We start from the raw sequence: 24,793 nt of genomic DNA, 5'->3' as shown, positions 1-24,793 counted from the left end.
ACAGATGGAGAAACAGAATCAAAGATCTTGTCTCAAGTGGTTTCACTGCCTCCTACTCTGATTTTTCTCTTAGACTAGTGCTATTCAAAGTGTGGCCCACTGGGCAGCTTTAGAGTCAGTCCATGATAAAAGCAGAAATGAGAGGAAGAGCTTCAGAAACTTTACTAGCAATTTGACAGAGTAACTTTATGTGTGCTGAGTTTAATAATCAAGAATTTGGGCTGTTTTAAACAACAATTTCACATTTCTAGTTTTAGTTAGTTATACTACATTTTACAAAATAGTTCACAATGCATTAAATATTAAAAAATCCCTGCATGACTGGTTCTCAGAGACTGTTTGAAAAACACTGCATTAGACCAGACAGTCTTTAATCAGACTTTTACAATGAAGATGTACTGGCCACATGGAAACCACTGTCATTTAATTTTGATATTTGTGTTTTTTGCAGTTTCAGTGTCGTTAACCCATCTGCAATTTCCAGGAACAGTACAGCGAGTGATATGCTAAGAGTTCTGGGGTCCTTGTTCAGTTTGGCTCTATAATGAGGCAGGAGGTAGATGGGCCCCAGGCTGAACACTCTCTCCCCTGAGGAGAAAAATTCCAAAACAGTAGGAACTCCATAACAGCAGGATAATGGAGGAGTCTGGGGCCTTTCTAGATAGAAGACGTGTGCATGCTAAGTCGCTTCAGTCGTGTCCGACTCTGTGCATCCCTATGGACTGTAGCCCGCCAGGCTCCTCTGACCATGGGATTCTCCAGGAAAGAACACTGGAGTGGGTTGCTGTGCGCTGCTCCAGGGGATCTTCCCAAGCTAGGGATCAAACCTGCTGTCTTACATCACCTGCATTGGCAGGGGGCGTTCTTTACCACCAGCGCCATCAGTAAGAGACCACATATTCCTCATTTTCAGAGTTAAGGAAAACTCCCTGCCTATCCATGCTCAGAAAAGGCTCCTTGGAGGTCAAAAGAGAGGGGTGGCATCAACCTCATAGTTAGTGATGTCAGCTGCCCGTAAGTCTCTTGGTTAGAATTCATCATGGCTAAAAGATACACACATACATGGGAGGACCCTGAGAAATATTAAATACAGACTCAGAAACAGGGAAAGCAAGATGGTCAAAGGAAACCCGGAAGAAATGACCCATAAAAGTGACTGCAAACTACCATGAAGGCGTGACTTTTAAAAGTGGCAATACTCTTTCACCTAGAAATTCCATTTCTGGGTATTTATCTTAAAAAATTTACATCCATGAAAATGTCCTATGGTTTTCTTATAATGTCATAAAGGAAATAAGTCTGAGAATGAAGAATTTGGTAGATTTTGTATGTTCACTTAATATAATTTTACACAGCTTCTGAAGTGTTTATGAAGCTTATGTAGAACTAGGAAAAAATCGTTATAAACGCAAAAAACAAAAATGCACCCCAAACCAACAAAGATCAAAAATTGTTTGTACACTATGAGCGCAACATTGTAAAATAAATATGCATGAGAAAATGTCTAAAGGAAAATAAGCTGAATGCTGAGTGCCTGTTTTAGGGTGAAGGAATTTTTTTTATTGTCCTCATGTTTTATGATATGGTCAAAATTATTTTTACAGTGAACACAATTATCAGTTTAAAGGCTGAGCATCAAATAGGGACTGGCACTCTCATTTCAAAGTATTAAATAAAGTACCAAAAACTTCTTTTGTAATCATCATTTACAATCCCTTACTCTTCTAAAGATCACATTTTGAGACTGTCAACCTCAAAGTGTATCAAATTGCTGGTAGGTATTCCTGCCACTGAGGAGGGCATGACCACCCACTCCAGTATTCTTTACTGGGATTCCCATGGACAGAGGAGCCTGGCGGGCTACAGTCCGTGGGGTCACGACTGAAGCGACTTAGCATGCACTCACGCATTCCTGCCTTTATTTGTATAGAAAAAAACATAACGGACATTCCCAATCCCTTCATTTTACAAATAAGAACTCTGAAGCCCAGCTTCCCCAGATAGTAGCAGAACCAAAATATGAACCCAAGTCTACCAGGTTATCTACCAGTGATTTAACACCATTTATATAGTTCCACCCACATCCACCCACGAGTATTAACAGACTTGCCATTGCTACTGACTGTTGAACCCTGGCTTACTACCATTCTGGCTAGCTTGAGGGGTTGAGTCCTTTCTCTACAGGTCGTGCTCGAGCTTTCCCTCTTCACCACTTGGGGGCCCGAAGAAGCCTCACCCGGTTTTCTCCCTGTTTAAGTCCCCCACTCTGAATCCCCAGCGCCCGAAGTGCCGCAGAACCCCGGCAGGGGGCGTTGTGACCCTGACTCCGCGGCCCCTCCCCTGGCCAACCGTCGATTGGGCCGGCGCGTGACGTCACGCCGTTTTAGCCAAACAAATGGGTTTCGGGGCGAGCGTTGGGCTCCGCCGCGCCGCGCTGGGCGCTCGGTCTGTCTCAGCGGTGCGGAGCGAGCCAGGCCTGCCGCCGCCGCGGCTGTATAGGGGTGTGCAGCCCCGGGCCAGGCCCCGGCCGGGGCAGGAGCGCAGGTGGGTCCGGGCCGGGGTGGGGCGTGGCGCGAGAGCAGCGCGGTCGGGGTCCGGCGGCGGCCACCGTGGCCGCTCCCCGCCCCCTCCCGCCGCCCGCCTGCGCTCTTGGGGCGCCGGGCGGGTGGGGGCGGGGGTGCCGCCCGCCGGTCCGGGGCTCGGTCTGGGGCAGGGACTCGGTGGCCTGCACCTTGTCCGGGGACGGCCTCCGCCTGCACACGGGCCGGGCGCTGAGCGCCCCCGCGGGGCTCGGAGGGTCAGGCGGGCCGGCGGGCGGGAACGGGGTCCCGGGTCTGGGCTGAAGCCGAGGAGATCCGGGATAGGCCGTGAGGAGTTTCGGGATCGTCTCTCCCACCCCCGGGACTGGCGGCCGGTGAGGAAGTCGGGCCCTGGGTGGGAGTTGTTTTGCCCGGTCGCGCCCGCCAGGGCTCGGCCGCTCCGTCCTTCCCTGTCCCAGCGCAGGTGAGCTGGCGCCTATTCTTAACCTTCTTTGGGGACCGGGCAGGACGGAGGCTCGGAGGCTTCTCTGGCCTCTGGGCTGGTGCGGGTCGACTGCGGTTCCGCCCCAGTCCGCGATGAAGTCAGTGTTGTGGGTCCGCGTGTCTGTGACGTCAGGGGTTACGGGGAAATGAGCTGTGATGTCACTGCAGGCCCCGGTGGGAACCCTGGCGCGCAGAAGGGCCGGGAGGACCGGGAGGGGAAAAAAGGGAAGTTCAAGCTTCTGTCAACGCCTGGGGTCCCAGAGAATTTGAATCGAAAGTTGTTCGATATCAGCATTTTACCATTTTAATGTAGTAGTTGTCAAGTTCTCTAACTTCATTTCGAACAAGCATTGTTACACAGTTCAATATAAGACCCATTTGATTTAGGAAAATCTCAATCAGGAGGATTTTTTTTTTTTTTTTTTCCTGTGGAGGTGAATGGTGGGTGTTTGATTTAAATGCTTTTCAGAAAGCTTAACTCGTAGTTTGATAGCTTGTGATCGGAATTGCTGAAAAAGAACCAATTTGAGTGCTGATGATTTCCTTACTCTTTCTTGCTAGACAATTTTGAAATAATTTATCTCCCCATTTGCTTTTTTGTTGTTAAGAGAGTGGCCTGTAAGAGAGTGGCTTTTAAGTCAACTTTTTCTTTTGTGAAAAGGAAAGGAGGAGGTCTGAATTAACTCAATATTATTGTTAAATAATAATTACCTGGGGATTTAATTTATCCAGGTTGTCCCTACCCATGGATAATTGAGGGTTTCCTGCGGTTATAGCTCACCAAAAAGGCTTTTTCTTGTTTTCCTACTAAGATTGGGTGTAACAGTAAAATAACATATACCAGGAACTGCTTGCCTGGACAAGTAACTAAAATTTTGTCTGTAGTGCTTGCAAATATGAAACTACAGAATTTTTAAAAATGCCTTCTCTGTAAATCCTGCTTTTCTTCCGAAGCTTTCCAAAGAGATCAGGCTAGAAGAGGAGCTAGACCTGCTGTTACTAGCTTCAGGTATTGCAGCATATCAGTACTTTTGCTTATCATTTTTTCCTCTCTATAAAGCCATTTAAATAGGATCTAGTTTGAGAGGTGGAGAAGGAAATGGCAACCCGCTGCAGTGTTCTTGCCTGGAGAATCCCAGGGATGGTGGAGCCTGGTGGACTGCCGTCTGGTGGGGTCGCACAGTCGGACACTACTGAAGCGACTTAGCAGCAGCAGCAGCAGCAGCAGTTTGAGAGGTGGATGGCTAAAATTGAAGCATAATTGCAATTTAGTGTCTTCAGCAGGAAGCTAGGAAGGGAGTCCTCAGTCCCTCCTCATTGACCTTGACTTATTAGGGGTTTTCTGTTAATACTTCCTTCTCTTATTTGCTCTTTAAAGGTGATTGAAAGGTATTGTGTCTCTAGATTTTGCATCAACATGCTGGTGGAAGTTGTGCTGTGTTTCTATGTTTACGCAGAAAGTGAAAGCAGAAATTTACCCTTGTTAATTGCTATTAGATTTGACTGGAAGTTTACAAAACAAGATGTTCTTGAAAATCTCATTTTAATACTCACCATACTTTGGACATTCTACGGTATTGTGTGTACTATTTGAAAATTACGATATACATATTTTATAACATTAGGAATTGTGTGGTGACAGTGTTAAGGCTCTGAAGACATAATTTGGTTTTTTGGGTCCTCAAGACTGATAAGCACCAAATTAACAATGAAATTGCTAATTTTGAGGGTGTTAACCAAGCTACATTTTAAAATGGAAGGATCATAACAAGATATTATGTAATTGAGTTGAAGGAGGTACAAAAAGGACACTTTAATGTATCTTTTCCAATGAGCATTTCTGGGGGAGGCCACATGGATGTGTGCAAATTAAATGTACTAGTGTACATGGGAAGGGGTGAAAGTCAAACTGTATGTAAGTTGAAAGACACATAAATGATGATAATAAAATAGCTTCTCCTTGGCAGTGCATTCCCCCACCAACCCATTGTGTTTAGCAATTTAATGATTTTTTCTTTATGGAAAATGGTGGTTTTATGGTTGATAGGTGGTGAATAAAGGTCTTCATGTATTCTGATATGACTGAGAGACAATGAAAAGTATTAAAAAAAACAGCTTTGAATAGTTGTATAACTAAACCAGCCATAACACGTAAACATTTTTACAGTTTGTTTCTACTTTGGGCAGGTTATTTTTCACCCAGGCCTTGCAGTTTCGGGACTCAGAAGCAGTTTTTACTTCTTATAAATGGAAATTTATTTGAGATCGGTATTATTTTGTTATTTTATCCAGTTGCTGTATTTAAGGGACTAAGTTAGCCAATCATTAGTTATACAGCATCTTTCTGACAGATAAAAGCAAATATAAACAATAAAAGTACTAGAAATTCTTTAGGATATGTTTATTGTATCAATTATTCTATTAACACATAGAATTAAAATTCTTATACACATTTTTTACTTCATTTTCTAATAAATTTATGCTCAGCCAGTTTAATTTGTGCAATTTTGATACTCTAGTAACCCTTAATCTTATTTTCATACTTGTTGGGGAGAGAACATACTAATGGTTAGAGACATCATTCAGTGTTATCTTCCAAAATTTGCAGCTGTTTCGAACCAGACACTTGAGAGAAGCTACTATGGTAGAATGAATGCCTTCCTTGTTAGGTCATGTGTGACAAAGGCAAAATTCAGCAAGTGCATAATCTGCAGTCCTTTGGAAGCAACAATAACAAAAAAGAGCAAATGAACTCCAAATGCATTTAGGTCATTGGAAATTGAATTCCTGTCAATTCTTACCCATGCATAATTTATCCCCCCCCCCCCCCCCCCCCCTTAGTTCATCTTTATGGTACTTTGAAGCTGATGAACACACTGTATTATCTGGGGAAAGCATTATTTATTTATTTATTTATTTGCATTAATGATTTAAATGTAGGTGTTTCTTAAAGTCAGTTGAAAGAGTTTGTCACCTTTTTGTTTCTGGGTCCATCTTCTAGTTTGCTTTCCACAGAAGAGGCTCCAGATCTTTCCTTTTTAAATGTTCAGCTCTGGAAACTTAGCACAAACATTTTTCAACCCTCAACACAGTGTAGATGTAAATGTGAAACTAAACTCTATTTATGCATCATGTTATTATCAAGCATGGGTTTTACTCATACAGCAAGCATTTTTGGGTACTCTCTGCCAGGTTCTCAGCCGGGGACTGTGTGACCTTTGTTGTAACATTCTGTTGGTGTGGAGGGCCGTGAGTCTGAAGGGCAAGAATTGGACCAAAAGGATGAACCATTTATGTTATGCAGATTGGTCACAGGTTTAGTCTAAAGGTCAGTCAAGGAGGTATTAGAAACTCAGGTAAAAAGAATGAGAAACAGATTATTTTATCCCACGACAGATTAGGCTCCACAGATTTGGATTGTTCTAGAATGAAGGGAGCTTAGTGAGTGTGCATTTTCTTTCAGGCAACAAGTACTCAAGACCAGAACTAGCCTGTGTAGTCAGTCTAAAACTAGAGAGAGAGCTAGAGAGAAGGGGAATAATCTAGACATCCCTCTAGAGGAATGTAAATACCTTCCTTTTCTTCTTAAGATCAGTCCTTTAACTGTCTAACTTCTGAAATAATGTGAGCCTCTCACAGCCTCATTTCCACTCTGCTTTTTTCCCCCTATCATTTTATCATGAAAATTTCAGTCACAGAAAAGTTGCAAGAATTGTTTATACATTGAATACCTAAATATCCACAACCTAGATTTTATAATTCTTATTTTGCTATATTTACTTTATCTGTCCGTCCATTCTGACCTCTCTGTCAATGTATTTTATCAATCCATCTTATGTTTTGGTTGTATTTCAGAGTAAGTATACTTTACCCTTTACTTGAGCATTCCTATCATGAACTATTTATTTATTTTGTAAATAAACAAATAGTTTAACTTGTCCCTTAGTTTGAACAAGTTCATACATCTCTCTAACCCATAACCCTGTCAAGATATAGAGCATCACTATCCCTACAGAAAGTTTCTTTGTGCACCTTCCAAGTCAATTTAGGTAAAATTTTAATCTCTTGCAATCTTAACTCCACCCTTCTGAAACTACCTGTTTAAAGGGCCTGTTTGTTAGCAGTGAATGTGGCATTATGCTGGGGGTTCAGAATATAAAGAGATGAAGAACACAGCCCCCGCTCTATTTAAGCTTATAATTTAGTTTGGATTTTAGTTTGGTGTCTGATAAATAAATGTTACATGAATTCAGAGGAGGCAACTTTGACTGCTGTGAAAGCTTTTTAGGTGTGGGTCTTGGGTTGGACTTTTAGGACCTAAAGAAGAGATTTTTTTTTTTTTAAGACTGAATAAAAGTTGTGATATTTAAAAAAAGAAAGAAGGACTTCCTTGGTGGTCCAGTGGTTAAGAATCTGCCTCCTAAAAAATAAAAAAAAAAAAAAGAATCTGCCTCCTAATGCATGGGTTCAGTTGCTGGTCTGAGAAGATTCCACATGGGGGGCAACAAAGCCCCGACTACTGAAGCCTGTGCTCCTGGAGCCTGCGCTCTGTAACAAGAGAAGCCACTGCAGTGAGAAGTGCAGTGCTTGCCACACCTAGAGAAAGCCCACATGCAGCAGCGAAGACCCAGGACAGCCATAAGGAAAGAAAACAAAAATACATGGTTTAAAGGAACTGTAGCAGACAAGGGGCCCAATTTTGGAGGGAGTTTGAGCATTATTTTTTGTACAGGACAGTCTTTGAGAAAGGAAGTAATAGGAAAAGTGGGTCTTAACCCAGTTTGTCATCTTTGGTGTTTAGTTGAACTGAAGACATCTTCACATTTTTTGAATTCTCTCCTCTCTTGGTTCTTGTCTGTTATTTCTCCTGATTTACCAGCTTTGCTGGCTTTCTCTTCCAGATCCAAACTATCTAAACCTCTTTTTTTTTAAATTGAACTATAGTTGCTGTACAATATTATGCAGGTTATAATATAATGTGTACAGTTGTACACAGTAGTGTACAATATAATGATTGAGTCACAGTTTTTTTGGGTGGGGGCCATGCTGCACAACATGTGGGGTCTTAGCTCCCCGGCCAGGAAGTGACCTCACTCCTTCTGCATTGGGAGTGTGGTGTCTTGATCACTGGACTGCCAGGGAAGTCCTACAATTTTTAAAGGTTATACACCACTTATAGTTATTATAAAATATTGGCTATACTCACTGTGTTATATAATAATCCTTGTAGCTTGTTTTATACCTAATAGTTTGTACCTCATACTTCTCTCCCCCTGTGTATCCTCCTCACCCTCCGCAGCTGTGGACCACTAGTTTGTTCTCTAGATCTGTGGATCTGCCTAAAGCTCTGTGTTAACTCTTTATTGTGCTCCTTGTAATCTGGCCGTTAGCCTTTTAGGCTTTTCAATTATAATGCTTTCCAGGTCAAGCCTGTATCTTTATCCACAAGCTGTTAACTCTTGTTAGGTTTCTGACTGCTAATAGGATGGTGCTTTTTTTTTTTTTCTCCTTTAATATTTATTTGTCTGTGTTGGATCTTAGTTGTACATGCAGGGTCTTCATTGTGGCACCTGGGCTTAGTTGCTCCGTGGCATGCGGGATCTTAGTTCCCTGACCAGGACTCAAAGCTGTATCCCTTGCATTGCAAGGTGGATTCTTAACCACTGGACCACCAGGATAGCCCCAGGATGGTGCTTTTTTTTTGCATCCCTGTTTACTTTGTACTTATTTTACAAGAATCTGTAGCAAGAGCATCTGCTGTAAGTAGGTGTAGCAAATGGGATTTATTAAGAAAGAGGTAAACATTGAGTAGGGTGAGTGAACAGATTAGACTGAGTTTCTTGGAATAAACCTCATAAGGACGTTATAGAACTTGCCTGAGAAGGGGCTACTGCCATTATGGGCTGTGTTGTTGAATCAGAAAGCTGATTCATATGTGGCAGAAGTTTCAACTTCTTTGGACAAGAATATCATTACATGTTACTTTTCACTTTCTATATCTTAAGTGATCTGCTTGGCCGCACTTTGGTCCTACGTGAAACCTTTGCTTCAAGGGCATCTGGAAAATGTAGTTGTTAGCTATCCAGCCTCTGTAAAACAGGATGTCCATGTGAGAATAGATCGGAGTGAGTATTGAGTGAGTCTACATCAGGAAGCTTCCACAAGCCTCTTGTCCTTATCCATCAGAGGGCAGACAGAATGAAAACCACAATCACAGAAAGCTAACCAAACTGATCACATGAATCACAGCCTTGTCTGGCTCAATGAAACTATGACCCATGCCATGTAGGGCCACCCAAGACAGACAGGTCATGGTGGAGAGTTCTGACAAAACGTGGTCCACTGGAGAAGGAAATGGCAAACCACTTCAGTATTCTTTCCTTGAGAACCCCATGAACAGTATGAAAAGGCAAAAAGATAGGACACTGAAAGATGAACTCTCCAGGTTGGTAGCTGCCCAGTATGCTGCAGGAGAAGAATGTAGAAATAACTCCAGAAAGAATGAAGAGACGGAGCCAAAGTGAAAACAACACCCGGTTGTGGATGTGACTGGTGATGGAGGTAAAGTCCGATGCTGTAAAGAACAATATTGCATAGGAACCTGGAATGTTAGGTCCATGAATCAAGGTAAATTGGAAGTGGTCAAACAGGAGATGGCAAGAGTGAACATCGACATTTTAGGAATCAGTGAACTAAAATGGACGGAATGGGCGAATTTAATTCAGATGACCATTATATCTACTACTGCGGGCAAGAATCCTTTAAAGGAAATGGAGTAACCCTCATAGTCAACATAGTCCAAAATGCACTACTTGGGTGCAAGCTCAATAATGCCAGAATGATCTCTGTTACCAAGACAAACCATTCAGTATCGCACTAATCCCAAGTCTATGCCCCAACCACTGATGCTGAAGAAGCTGAAGTTGAATGGTCTGTGATGACCTGCAAGACCTTCTAGAACTAATACCAAAAAAAAAAAAAAAAAATGTCCTTTTCATCATAGGGGGCTGAAATGTAAAAGTAGGAAGTCAAGAGATACCTGGAGTAACCTAGGCAAATTTGGCCTTGGAGTATGGAATGAAGCAGGGCAAAGGCTAATAAGAGTTTTGCCAAGAGAATGCACTGGTCATAGCAGACACCCTCTTCCAACAACACAAGAGAAGACTCTACACATGGACATCACCAGATGGCCAACACTGAAATCAGATTGATTATATTCTTTGCAGCCAAAGATGGAGAAGCTCTATACAGTCAGCAAAAACAAGACCAGGAGCTAACTGTGGCTCAGATCATGAACTCCTTATTGCCAAATTCAGACTTAAATTGAAGAAAGTAGGGAAAACCACTAGACCATTTAGGTATGACCTAAATCAGATCCCTTATGATTATACAGTGGAAGTGAGAAATAGATTTAAGGGACTAGATCTGATAGAGTGCTAGATGAACTATGGACGGAGGTTCATGACATTGTTTAGGAGGCAGTGATCAAGACCATCCCCAAGAAAAGGAAATGCAAAAAAGCAAAATGGCTGTCTGAGGAGGCCTTACAAATAGCTGTGAAAAGAAGGGAAGCGAAAAGCAAAGGAGAAAAGGAAAGATATACCCTTTTAAATGCAGAGTTCCAAAGAATAGCCTTCCTCAGTGATCAATGCAAAGAAATAAAGGAAAACAGCAGAATGGGAAAGACTAGAGATCTCTTCAAGAAAATTAGAGATACCAAGGGAACATTTCATGCAAAGATGGACTCAATAAAGGACAGAAATGGTATGGACCTAACAGAAGCAGAAGATATTAAGAAGAGGTGGCAAGAATACACTGAAGAACTGTACAAAAAAGATCATCATGACCCAGGTAATCACGATGGTGTGATCACTCACCTAGAGCCAGACATCCTGGAATGTGAAGTCAAGTGGGCCTTAGAAAGCATCACTATGAACAAAGCTAGTGGAGGTGATGGAATTCCAGTTGAGCTATTTCAAATCCTAAATGATGATGCTGTGGAAGTGCTGCATTCAATATGTCAGCAAATTTGGAAAACTCAGCAGTGGCCCCAGGACTGGAAAAGGTCAGTTTTCATTCCAGTCCCAAAGAAAGGCAATCCCAAAGAATGCTCAAACTACCACACAATTGCACTCATCTCACACACTAGTAAAGTAATGCTTAAAATTCTCCAAGCCAGGCTTCAGCAATACATGAACCGTGAACTTCCAGATGTTCAAGCTGGTTTTAGAAAAGGCAGAGGAACCAGAGATCAAATTGCCAACATCCACTGGATCATAAAAAAAAAATGTATATTAAATAATTAATAACGTAAAAATTGCCTATCTGAAGCTCTGAAATCACTCTTGGAACTACCGTAGGAAATTGATTAGCTGTAGTTTCTGAAGATGATTTTGAATTTGGTAAGGAAGTCTCAAAGGACACATTTGCTCTATTGTCCAGGAACCAGGAGAGACAAACTTGTTTCCTAAGTAGGGCAAGAGATTTTATTTCAAGTTCAGTCATCAGGATTGTTCTCTGGAGGTTCTTGGTACTTTCTACATACCACTTCAGCCCTTGGGGATAAGTTTCTGTGGCTCAGGCTGTCTTCTAGTTGAAGATCTATACTATCATCATAGTAGTCTGGCTTATTTGGGATGCTATGAAGACTGTGAAAATGGATCCTGAAAATAAACACATATAAAGTCTATAGATTTATACTTTAGGAATCATATCTTTCATTTGACATTTTCTTTGCCTGTGTTTTATGAAACGTTACATGGTTATCTTGATAAAATAGTTAAATACCACCATTTTTAACTTGTGGAATTTCAAGTCCTATGTATTTATTCATTTACTTAAAAAAAGGGAACATGTTTTATATGCCAGGCATTATGTACAGTGCATTAGTTAACTTCTGTCACTTTTTCTTTCAGCACAATTTACAGACCTTTATATTCTTTGGCAAGTGCCAGTCTTAAATTTAAGAATTTATCCTTTTGTCTTTTTTTTTTTTAAATATCTCTTTTTATTTATTTATTTGGCCATACCAGGTCTTAGTTGCAGCATGCGGGATCTTTGATCTTCATTGCAGAATGTGGAATCTTTAGTTGCAGCATGTGAACTCTTAGGTGTGGCATGTAGGATCTAGTTCTCTGACCAGAGATCGAACTGGGGCCCCCTGCATTGGGAGCATGGAGTCTTAACCACTGGACCATTAGGGAAGTCCCAATCCTTATGTCTTTTTATTGTTTATCTTAACATCTTGTGGATTTCCCCCTTTATGGCAAATATCATTAATAAAATTGATTATTAAAGTCCAAGTAAATACTAACTTTTCTGGGAAATTCACATTTTTGTTGTATAAGTAGGAGGTTGTGTGTGTGTGTGCGCTCAGTTGTGTCTGACTTTTTGCGACCCCATGGACTGTAGCCCACCAGGCTCCTTTGTCCGTGGAATTTTCCAGGCAAGAATACTGTAGTAGAGCTATTTCTTACTCCAGGGGATCTTCCTGACCCAGGGATTGAACCTACATCTCTTGCATTGGCAGGCAGATTCTTTACCACTGAGCCACCAGGGAATCCCATTTATTTATTTATTTTTGGCTGCACTGGGTCTTCACTGCTATGCTCTGGCCTTTTCTAACTGTGGTGAGTGGGAGCTACTCTTCCATGTGGTTCGCAGGCTTCTCATTACGGTGGCTTCTCTTGTTGCAAAGCACAGGCTCTGGGCTCTTGGGCTTCAGTAGTTACAGCCCTTGGGCTCAGTAGTTGTGGCGCACCAGCTTAGTTCCTCTGTTGCACGGGAAATCTTCCTGAACCAGGACCAGGGATCGGACTGTTGTTTCCTGCATTGGCAGGCAGATTCTAATCCGCTGCACCACCAGGAAAGTCCAGGATTTGCACTCTTAATTAAAAAAAAGTAGATTAAGGCATAAGGTTAAAGTGTGCTACTTTTTTTTTTCTTCTTGGTCTTCTGTTTTTTCTTGCATACATTCCTTAATATTTAGAAGCGTATTTCAACTAATCTTAAAATGTCCTTTAACATAATTGGGAAAATAATCAATAAATACATTTTTTTGGTTCCTTTTATATATTTCTTGTGGGTCTCTTAACTTTATAACCTTTTACTCTCCAGTTGTTAAGTGGGCTTAGATAAATTATATAAAGTATGTTCTGAAAAAAAAATTCTGCTAAAGTGATTTTTTGTAGAGTGTTTGTAAAATGTGTTTTCAACTCTATAAATACAAGCTTTTGGTTGTGACTTGAGGGAAATAAAATTCATAGTATTTTTCTTTTCAACCAAATGGTATTATGAGCTCTACTTAACTTTCAAAGTAGTAAATCCAATGCATGTTTTCCCATACTGCTTGATGAGGTCTTGGAGGTCAGAGACCTCTTACTTAGCTAGTGCATTTCATATAGCACCTTGTACTTGGTAGATCACATTTTTTCTGTAATCGAAGTGGATCTTGAGAAAGTGTTAGAAAAATTATTAGACTCCCAGTAGCACTATTTTGGCCTGCTGCAGTCAAGGAGAGATTATAATATCATTGTTTGTACTTTTGAAATTTTTCACTCTTCAGGTGAAGAAACTTAAGTGGGCAATATTTGTGCTTTAAAGAATAGAGACCGAGCTATTTTTCATTGTGCATTTGATCCCTGGTCCTGGTTCAGGAAGATTTCTGTACAGCAGAGGAAGTAAGCTGGTGCGCCGCAACTCCTGAGCCCAAGTGCTGTAACTACTGAAGCCCAAAAGCATAGAGCCTGTGCTTTGCAACAAGAGAAGCCATTGTAATAAGTCTACTTTTCATCATCCCACTTTATCTGGAGGACAACTTTCTATAGATCTCTGCTTGCTTTCTTTCTTTCTTCCCCCTCCTTCTTTCCTTTGTGAAAGCAGTGAAGACCCAATAAGCTCAATAACAGAGGAAAAAAGTATATCTTAACACTTAAAAGATCTTTGTAGTCAACCTTAGGCCCCTTGCTGAGGTCTTTATAGTTTAGGATAGAAAGTGGTGCGTATCATGTTCTTTCCTGTGTCCTTAGCTAAACATTTGTTGAATGAATTTATATATGCTTAGTCGCTCAATCATGTCTGACTCTTTGTGACCCTTTGAACTGTAGCCCACCAGACTTATCTGTTCAGGGGATTTTCCTGGCAAGAGTACTGGAGTGAGTTGCCTTTTGCACCTCCAGGGGGTCTTCATGATCCAGAGATCGAACCCACATCTCCGGAGTTTCCTGCATTGCAGGCGGATTCTTTACCACTGAGTCATATATGTATTTTGCTAGCACAGATTTTTTTTTTTCTTTTGGAGAAGGTGATAAGAGACAAAATTTTTGCTTATTTGTTAGGTAATGGTGGTGCAGGCAAGTGCTTTTCTTAGCCTGTCCCATGTGCCTAGATAAATTTTCATTTCTTATTCCCTCACCTCTTCCAAATCTCTTCTTAAAGAACACCTTCTCAAGGAAGCCTACTCTGATCACCCTGTCTAAAATGGCAATTGCCACTCTCTTCCTGCACTTCCAAGTTCCCTTACACTAGTCAATTTTCTCCCATAATCGTTACCTCCTTGAAACATGTACTGTGAACACTACTTATTGTGATTATTGTTTCTTTTACCACCAAAATGTAAATTCCTTGAGGGCTTTGATAATTTGTTCACTTTATTCTGAGAGCTTCATAAGTGCTTATTTAACAAATGCTTGTTGAATAAATGAAGGTTGGAAAGAATGTAACATGATAAAGTTAGCTGTAAAATAATTTACATTAAAATGTATATTTAAAAGTACATCCATTGTTTAAGAAGTTTTGCTTTTGTTGACCTTTGTGTTCCATAATGATGTGTGCGTGTGTGCTCAGTCATATCTGACTCTTTACAACCCCGTGGACTATAGGCCGCCAAGTTCCTGTGTGTGGAATTTCCCAGGCAAGAATACTGGAGTGGGCAGCCATTTCCGTCTCCAAGGGATCTTCCCGACGCAGGGACTGAACCTGCGTCTCCTGCGTTGGCAGGCAGATACTTTAGACTAGCGCCACCTGGGAAGCCCAAGGCAAACAAACGTGCAGAATTTAAGGATTCTTCTCTTGGTGTAAAAGGGTCTGAGTTTGGCTTGCTGAAATGCGTTGTCTGCTTCATGTCTGTAGCATCTTTTTGGTGAAGTTGCTTTTCATAACCTTCACTGGTAGTTTAATAAGAATGAATCTCAGAGTGTGTTCCACTGTGTGCAGATGAGGCATCTCTTTCCTACTGGATGTGGCTTTCCATGAAATAAGGCATGACAGTATTAATAATTGTCCTCTTTCTTCCTTCTTTTTTCTTTTGACTTGGTCTTATGCTAAAGCTTTTGTGTGTATTAAAAAAAAACTTTGTAGCAATTCTATTAGGAAAGTATTCCTGTCCCTTTTTTCTTGCAGAAAACTGAGTCTTAGTGGTTTGGCAACTTGTCTCAGTAGAGTGTAGGAGCTGGATTTCAAACCCATGCAGTCTGACTGAGGAGGAACTTCACTACACAGTAAGCCTTCTTAGTGAAGAGCAGCTAGATATGAAAAAGAAATTAGCAACAGTGCAGTGAAACTAACTTCACAGAGCTCTTTTATTTGCCCCAGCTTCTCAAAAGTTAAGTAGTTTGAATGAAACCAGTATGATTGAAGCACATGTATGTTGTTGTTTGGAGTCAGACCCGATGTAGTGACTAAACAACAATTTAAAGTGGATTTTAAATGAAACCAGAGGTGACTCCTAATCAGATCCTTTATTATTTAGACTTATAGTTTAGCCCAAGAACAATTTAGCTTATCTCAGGAGCAGAATTTGTGTATGGCCTTTCTTCATCATCCCTAAAAATTAGGTTCAGTGGGAGCTGTATAAGAAGTATAATTTGGTGGAGAAGTAGACAGTGAATAGGCTTTGCTATTTTGGATTTTTAAGAAAAAAGTTATACTAAATGGAACTAGTCATCCCCTACCAACTATACAAAATAATTCCAAATTATTTTTAATTGTTTTAATTTCAAATTTTGGTTAGAAAATTCTGATTCTTTAATGTGAATTACTTTTGGACCATTAATTAGCTGTTTGTCTATTTTTTTCCTTGTAAGATGACATATTTTATTCTCTTCACCATAAAAGTATTTCTTCTCATAATTTTAATTTCACTTTTAAAACACTGGTGATTTAAGGGGTAACCTAGAATCTTATTATTGCAGGAAATCATGCTTAAGGATACATTTATATGCTGAAGCCCGTAATATGCTTCCCATACAAGTTGTAGGACACTGTTGTGTACATCTCTAGTAGAATCATAAAAAAAAAAAATAATTCTCCAAAGCAAGACATGACATACTTATTTTTGGAGATACATTGAAACTGTTTTCTGGCTTGAGATGATCATTGGTGAGAGACTTTCCCTTTTAGATTTCTAGAACTGTGAGGCGAACGTCTTGCTTAATTAGTGCTTTTCTTGATTCTCCCATCCAATTTTAGTGGAATGAGTGCTAAAAAGAGGTTTTTCTTCTAGTTAATTTTTACTGAAACACAGTTGCTTTACAGTCTCGTGTGTTTCTGCTGTGCAGCAGAGTGAAGCAGTTGTGTGTGTGCACGCGTCCTCTCTCACGCGAGTGCACGCGTCCTCTCTCAGACGTCCCTCCGGCCTAGGTCACCCCGGGTCACTGAGTACCAGGTTCGCATTAGTTGCCTGTATTATACATAGTTGTGTATATATGTCAACCTCAGTCTCCCAGTTCATCCCATCCTCTTGAAAAGAGGTTTTTTTCCTTGTACACTTCTTTTTTTCCCCCTTTAAAGAAGCCAAGAAAGGCTTCTTTTTTGAATGCGTGTTCATGGTGGGTGGAAAATGTAATAGTTCAAAGAGTTTCTGATGAAAGCAGTAAAATCCCCTAGTCCTCTGCCTTCCCGATCCCCTCCCACCCCCCAGGGAACCACTTCAGTTCCTCCTTTATTTGATTCTTCTAGTGATAATCCCCATATGAATGTGCTTATGCTTCCGTTTCTAGATTTGTCAATTTTAAGCATTGTCTATAGTGATATTCAAGATTCAGCTCTCATTTATCATCTGTCCAGAATTACAAAGGATCTGCGGGTTTACTCTACTTGAAGCTAACAGATTAGCCTGTCACAGTTCCATGGATGCTGGTGGAAATATAGACTGTTATGGTTGGAGGCAGAGTCAGAGATGAAGTACAGTTTATTTTTTATAGCCTTAGCAGTAGCTAGGGTATCACCATTCATTTGTGCCTGTATCCCGAGCTGCACTTCACACAGGACACTGCAGAGAGGGCCAACACTGTTCATGTAATGGATTTTGTTACTGGAGAAAACTCTTGATTTTACAGATTTCAAATATTTCGTAATGGGCAGTAAGCATGCTTGCTCTTTGCTTCAGAGGGAGACAGTAGTATACTGAAGACAGAGCTTCTGTCTTCCAGGATTCACTATATGAACATCCTTGAGAATATAGTTCAGAACAAAGAGCAGACAGTACCTTGCTTGCAAGACACAGAAAACCATGAAGAATTATTTTCCAACACCACTACCCTGTTCCCCACCTTCTTTCTGATATAATTATATATCATTATTTTTAGCTTTCTGCTCACCTTAGTAAATACTGTATATTTTTATTTTACTAACAGTAGCTGGTGTCTTTTGACTTCCTGCTTTGAAAGAGGAGTCTTTTGGTTAGGGATCCTTATTAGCGTTAGAAAACTAGTTCGGTTAGAGCCTAAGTAAGAAAGGAAATAGAGTTCAGTGGGATAGAATGGGATTGGATCCAGGTGCTTGAATGTTTCTTAGAATAATTAGTCTCTCCCTGTATCCCTTTGCTTTCCTCGTCTGGCTTTATTTTTGGTACCTTCCTTCACCTCTCTCTCACCAGTACTGATTCTTGGCTCTGTTTATTTCTGAACAAGTTGCTATGGCAAGGTGGAGAGACTAGATTAGAGTAGCTTGAGCCTGGTCCCATGCCCAGATGGAGATGTATGTTGGGGGTGGGGAGAAAGTAGTTCTGCAGAGATAAAACGGATGCCATAACCTCTCCATATCAGAGTTCTCAGTTGTACTTTTTTTTTTTGATGAGGGTTTTGTTAGTTTTTATAACTGACCTTAATATTTTTCATTTTCTTAAAGATAGAATGAATTTCTGGCATCTCCCTTTTTCATAGTTATCCATCTCTTGATGTCCTGTATCCTTCTGCTCCAGTTTTATATAGTCCTCTTTCTTGGTGTATTGCCTTGTTTTGCTGGAATGGATACTAAGGTAAGATGTGTGGGAGGTAAATTTTGAGTACTTGTCTGAAAATGTTTTTATTTTGTTCTTAAAATGGAATGTTAGTGTGGCTGAGAGTAGAATTGTAGGTTGAACATAATTTTCTATCAGCGCTTCAAAAGCATTGATTCATTCTTTGCTAGTATTCTTCATTATTGAAAAGAAGTCTTAGGCCAGTTTTATTATTATTTTTTAATTGAAGTCTGGTTGATTTACAGTGTTGGGGTAATTTCTGCTGTACAGCGAAGTGATTCACTTACCCTGTCTGTACATTCCTTTTCATATTTGTTTCCACTGTGGTTTGTCACAGAACATTGAATAGTTCCCAGTGCTATCCAGTAGGACCTTGTTGTTTGTCCATTCTATAAATACTAGTTTGCATCTGCTAATCCCAGACTCCCAACCTGTCCCCCCTCCCCTGCTCTTGGCAGCCAAAGTCTGTTCTCTGTGTCTGTGAGTTGGTGTTTGTTTCATAGATAAGTTCATTTGTTTCATATTTTAGCTTCCATATATAATGATATCATATGGCATTTGTCTTTCTCTGTTTTAAATTTATTTTAATTTTTTATTGGAATATAGTTGATTTACAGTGTTGTATTAGTTCAGGCGTACAGTAAAGTGATTAGTTACATTAGCAGCAGCAGCATACATATATCCACTTTTTCAGATTTTTTTCCTGTATAGGTTATTACAGAATATTTAGTAAAGTTCCCTGTCATATAGAGTAAGTCCTTGTTGATTATCTGTCTTATATATAGTAGTATGTATATGTTAATCCCAAACTTCTCATTTATCTCTCTCCTAGCCTTTCCTCTTTAGTAACCGTAAGGTTTTTTATTTTATGTCTGTGAGTCTGTTCCTATTGTGTAAGTAAGTTCGTTTGTATTATTTTTTTACGTTCCACATATCAGTGATATTAGATGGTATTTATCTTTCTGTTTCTGACTGACTTCACTTACTGTGATAATCTCAGGTCCATCCATGTTGCTGTAAATGACACTATTTCATTCTTCTTAATGGCTGAGTGGTATTTCACTGTATGCACCACATCTTCTTTCTCCATTCCTCTGTCAATGGACATTCAGGTTGTTTCCATGTCTTGGCTATTAGTGCTGCTGCGAACATTGGGGTACATGTATCTTTTTGAATTATAGTTTTGTCTAGGTATGCCCAGGAGTGAAATTTCTGGATCATATGGCACTTCTATTTTTAGGTTATTGGAGGAACCTCCACACTGTTTTTCATAGTGGCTGGACCAATTTACATTATCACCAACAGTGTAAGGGGTTTCCTTTTTTCCACACCTTCTCCAGCATGTTACTTGTAGACTTTTTAATGATCGCCATTCTCACCCATGTGAAGTGGTGCCTCATTGTAGTTCTGATTTGCATTTCTCTAATAATTAGTTATGATGAGCATCTTTTCATGTGCTTGTTGGCCATCTGTGAGTTTTCTTTGGAGAAATGTCTGTTTAGGTCTTCTGTCCATTTTTTTGATTGGGTTGTTTGTTTTTTTGTTATTGAATTGTTTGTGTATTTTGGAAGTTAAGCCTTTGTCAGTTGCATTATTTGCAGATATTTTCTCTGCAAATATGGTAGGTTGTCTTTTTGTTTTGTTTATGGTTTCCTTTGCTGTACAAAAGCTTGTTAAGTTTCACTAGGTCCCATTTGTTAATTTTTGGTTTTATTTATATGCTGTCGGAGGCCAGTTTGATTCTTGTTCCTTTGCATATGAGCTACCTTTTCTCTAAAAGCGTTTATTGTCATTTTTTGTCTTTGTTGCCTGAAATTTCCCGAAGATATTTGGGCATGGGTCTTTATTCATTTGAGCACTGAGTGGGCCTTATTAATTGGAAGACTTTATAAATCTTTTAGTTAATTAGATCTTTTAGTTGTAGAACATTTATATTTCTCTGAAAATGTTCTCTCTTCAATTTTTTTTTTCTTTTCGTTCTGTAATTTCTGTTACTTAAATGCTGACCTCCTGGACTGATGCTGGGTATCCTTTGGTTATTTCTTGTCTGTTTCCTGTTTCTGTCTACTTTCTAGGTTTTGCCTCCACAATATAAAACCTTATACTACCTTTTAAAAAACTTGTTTTCAAGAGTCTTTTCTTGTACCTTTTTGCCTTTTCACAGCTTCCTTTTTTGATTTATGAATGCACCATCTTTCTGAGGATCTCTGAAAGCTTTTAACAAGTTCTATTTTATGAATTGTTTATTCCTTTGTCACATTTCTTGAACTTTTTGTTTCCTTATCTCTTTCATGTTACAGATGTTTGATTCTGATTTAACCAATCAAATGAAAGAATGAAGTGATGTAAAACTGATTGACATCTCTTTACCTAGACAGGATCTGTTGCTCCCTCCCCCCAAATCTTGACCTTTATCTGAGTTAAGGTTTTAGTTTGGACTATTTATATTGTTTTTTCCCCTTCTCTCACATAGTGGAGAAAGTTCTTAGAATCTATTATTTTTACTGTTGCTATTATTTTAATGTTATTTACATCTTAAGATGGAAATACACACTACCATATAGTCCCTGAGCCCCTGTATATGTACCAGGTAGTTTCAACATTTTGCCATGCTTGTTTATTCTTGTTCTTGTCCCAATTAAAAAAAAAATTTAAAGCAAATTCTAGACATACCATTTTTTTAGCTGTAAGTACATCAATATTTTGTCTTTTAAAAAGGCAGTTTCCCCATAACTACAGTAACATTATCTTATCTGACAAAATCAATAGGTTGACCTGACCCCTAGCTTCTGAGTTTCAGTCTCCGTCTCAGTATCGTCAGATTCCTTTATGTCATTAAAACCACATATATTCAAGTTGCATGTGGTGTCATTTTTAAATGATTTGGTTTTCTTCATTTATATAAAAATATTTCTATCTTGCAAATATTTGACTTTCTAGCTTGTTATGGAAGATTTTAATCACACAAAAGTAGATGCAGTGCGTTAATAAACCCCCATGTACCTGTCACAGCTTCGTATTCCTGCTCAGTCACTGAGTTGTGTCTAACTCTTTGTGACCCCATGGACTGTATAGCCCACCAGGCTCCTCTGTCCGTGGTGTTTCTCAGGCAGGAATGCTGGAGTGGGTTGCCGTTTTCTGCTCTGGGGATCTTCCTGACCCAGAGAGGGAATTCGATACTCCTGTGTCTCCCGGACTGGCAGGTGGATTCTTTACCACTGTGTCAAATCATTCCCAGTTTTGTTTCATTTATTACCCTCTGGCTTCATCCTTCTGGATTATTTTTAAGCAAAACCCAAGTATCATTTGGAGTCTAGGGTATATTTAAAAGATAAGGACTCAAAAAAATGTATATCACCCCCTTAAATTCTTAATATCATCAAATGTCCATGTTCAAAGGTTCACCTATCTCAGATGTCATAGTTTGAATCAGTATCCATATAAAATTCCTAATTTGCAATTGGTTGGTGATGACCTTTAAGTCCCTTTTAATCTACTGCTCTCATTTTCTCTCTCCCTTGTGAATCTGTTTATTAAAGAAATCAGATTTTATTTTATGGCTTTTAGAGTTTCTCAGTCTGGGTTTTAATGACTGTGTCCCTGTGGTTTAGCTTAATTAACATGTTATGTCTTCTGTATCTCCTGTAAATTGGAGATTGAATCTGGAGGCATACTTATACAATACCTAATACATGCACATGGTAAATGATTTAAATGATACTAAAGGGTATATATTGGAAAGTCAGTCATTTTTTCACACTGTACCTTTCAGTGTCTTCCCCAGAAGCAGTTATTGTGTCTAGAATGAAATGTTTTTATTAAGCTCTTGTATGTCACCAGTAAGCATTCTAAATATCCTAGAAATTCTGAAGATAACAAAGATTACTAATTTGTATGTTTTAGAATTTTATTAAAATTAAAAAAATTTTTTCATTGTAATTGATTTACAATGTTGTTATTTCTGGTATACAGCAAAGTGATTCAGTTATGTATTTGTATTTTTCATATTCTTTCCATTATAGGTTATTCTAAGGTATTGAGTATAGTTCATTGTGTTATACAGTAGTACCTCATTGTTTCTCTGTTTTATATATAGTGGTTTGTATCTGCTAATTCCTGACTCCTAATTTATCCTTCTCGCCTCCTTTTTCTCTTTGGTAACCATAAGTTTGTTTTCTGTGTCTGAATCTGTTTCTGTTTTGTAAATAGTTTATTTGTATCATGTTTTAAAGTTCACATTGAGTGTTAGCAGATGATATTTGTCTTCCTCTGTCTGACTTACTTCATTTAGTACAGTAATCTTGGGTCTATCCATGCTGCTACAGATGGCATTATTTCATTTTAATAGCTGAGTAGTATTCCATTTGTGATTGTCTGGGTACCACGTCTTTATCCACCTGTTGATGGACATTTAGGTTGCTTCTATGTCTTGGCTATTGTATATAGTGCTGCTTTGAACATTGGGGTGTGTTTATCCTTTTGAACTATAATTTTCTCCGGAAACATGTCAAGCAGTAGGATTGCAGAGTCATATGGTAACTTTTTTTAAGGAAGCTCCATACTGTTCTCCATATTGGCTATCCCAGTTTACATTCCCCCACTAACAGTATCAGAGGGTTCCCTTTTCTCCAAACCCTCACCAACATTTACTGTTTGTGGACTTTTTACTGTTGGCTATTCTGATTGGCGTGAGGCAGTACTTCATTGTAGTTTTGAGTTGCATTTCTCTAGTAATTGGTGATGTTGAGCATCTTTTCATGTGCTTGTTGGCCATCTGTAAATCTTTGGAGAAATGTTTGTTTCGGTCTTCTGCCCTTCCCCCCTTTTAAGCTACCTTTGTTGTTTGTTTTAAAAATGTGCTTATTTCTGGCTGCGCTGGGTCTTTGTTACTCTGCGAAGTCTCTCTCTAGTTGCGGCGAGCGCAGCATCTGGACTTCTCATTTTGGTGGCTGCTTTGGTTGCGGAGCTCGGGCTCCAATGTGCGCGGGCCTGTAGTTGTGCCGCATGGCCTACCTGCTCCGTGGCGTGCGGAATCCTCCTGCGCCAGGGATGGAACCTGTGTCCCCTGCATTGGCAGGCGGATTAATCACCACTGGACCCCAAGGGAAGTCCTCTGCCCATGTTTTAATTGGGTTGTTTGGGTTTTTTTTTTTTTACTGAGTTATATGAACTGTATATATATTTTGGAAATTAAGCTCTTTTTGGTCACATAATTTTCAGATATTTTCTCCAATCTTTAAGTTGCCTTTTTGTTTTGTTTATGGTTTTTTTTTGATGTGCAAAAGCTTGTAAGTTTTTTTTTTTTTTAAGGATTTTTTTTTTTTTACTGTGTTTATATACTCTGGTGGTATTTGCATGCACATTTTATTTTTTAAATGTATAGCTTTATTCTGATCCATTTGTAACACAGATGTACTACTCATGTGTTCAGCTAAAGCAAACAACAATTAAAAATAACCTGTACTCTTTATTCTAGTCAAAGTTTTGGGTAACTTTTATTCTTTGGATTCCTGTCACGTTCCAGGCTATTTGTGAACTATCCTGTTAATTCTAAAGTTATAAGAAACTGACCATCTTAGGTGAAAGTAGCAGAATTTTGCAGCCTTAAATGAACTTACTGACTTACCATTTGCCCACTCCTGCACATCTTTTCAAGAAAAAGTAGATTTGCTAAACTAACATCATTGGGCAAGGGACACAAACAAAGCATTATACTTTGAAAGATAGTGGCTGTGTTAAATCTTTGTTATTCTTTTTGAAAATACTCAAAATACAAAGTAACACCAAAGAGGAGCTTTGCTATCACTATGGAGTTGAATGTCTTATTTGCAAACACTTTTAAGTAGTGTATATAATGGGCTTCTCATATTAGCTTGTTTGAATATATTGGTGCCTCCCCCCCGCCCCGTTTATGGCTCATCAGTGAATTTGAACATTTTTAAAGTTTACCTTAGAGGGTCTTATAAACAAATTTTTCGTCTGTTTGTCTTTTTGTTAGTGAAAGAGTTTAAACAAATGTTGATTCTAGTCAGAAACTTGAGACTTCAGAAGAGATGAATTTAAAGTGTTTATGAAGATCCATTTTCCTGGGTGCTCACAAGCATTTTTGCTAAGTACTTTATGAGCATGCGTGTAAGGGACATAGAACAGGATAAGTAACAGGATTATTGTTACCATATTATTACTAGACTTATGTGTGAGTTTTTGGTTTTTTTTTTAATTAAAGCTCCTGGGAGTTCTAGTATGCAGGTAAGGAGACCAAAAGGAGCCCCGAGCAAGGCAGGAGATACACTACTCCAATTAAATTATTTTTTATCAAGGTTACCAGCAACATAACTAATAATCCAGTGGAAACATATGACTCTTTAAAACTTCAAACTAAATTCTACTTGAAACAAAAATGTATGGAGCACCTAGGTAAGGTTGACAACAGTTGCTCTAGGAAGAGTCACAGATTTCTGACTTGGTCCTCTGGGTGGATAGTTGTGATTTTTGAAGAGAGAATATAGAATGAAAGAGGCGTAGTTTGTAT

At 39.3% G+C, this 24,793-nt stretch overlaps 1 protein-coding gene across 3 annotated transcripts in view; it reads left to right on the top strand.

Annotated features, from left to right (window-relative positions):
• The first annotated feature begins 2,387 nt into the window (after positions 1 to 2,387).
• The window catches only part of FBXO34 (F-box protein 34), a 70,057-nt gene continuing 47,651 nt past the window's right edge, over positions 2,388 to 24,793 (top strand). The window contains exon 1 of one of the 3 annotated variants that reach the window (XM_043919770.1): positions 2,388 to 2,544. In XM_043919770.1, the coding sequence (XP_043775705.1) occupies positions 2,396 to 2,544 (149 nt within the window). In that variant the 5' untranslated portion in view covers positions 2,388 to 2,395. Of the gene's footprint in view, positions 2,545 to 2,784; positions 2,915 to 24,793 lie in introns of those variants that run through there. The other 2 variants (XM_043919772.1, XM_043919773.1) reach the window with 2 other exon arrangements.

The sequence above is a fragment of the Cervus elaphus genome, chromosome 12, assembly GCF_910594005.1.
Source record: "Cervus elaphus chromosome 12, mCerEla1.1, whole genome shotgun sequence".
Lineage (NCBI taxonomy): Eukaryota > Metazoa > Chordata > Mammalia > Artiodactyla > Cervidae > Cervus > Cervus elaphus.
Note: the sequence above shows the minus strand (reverse complement) of the source record. Positions and strands in the feature narration are given on the sequence as shown.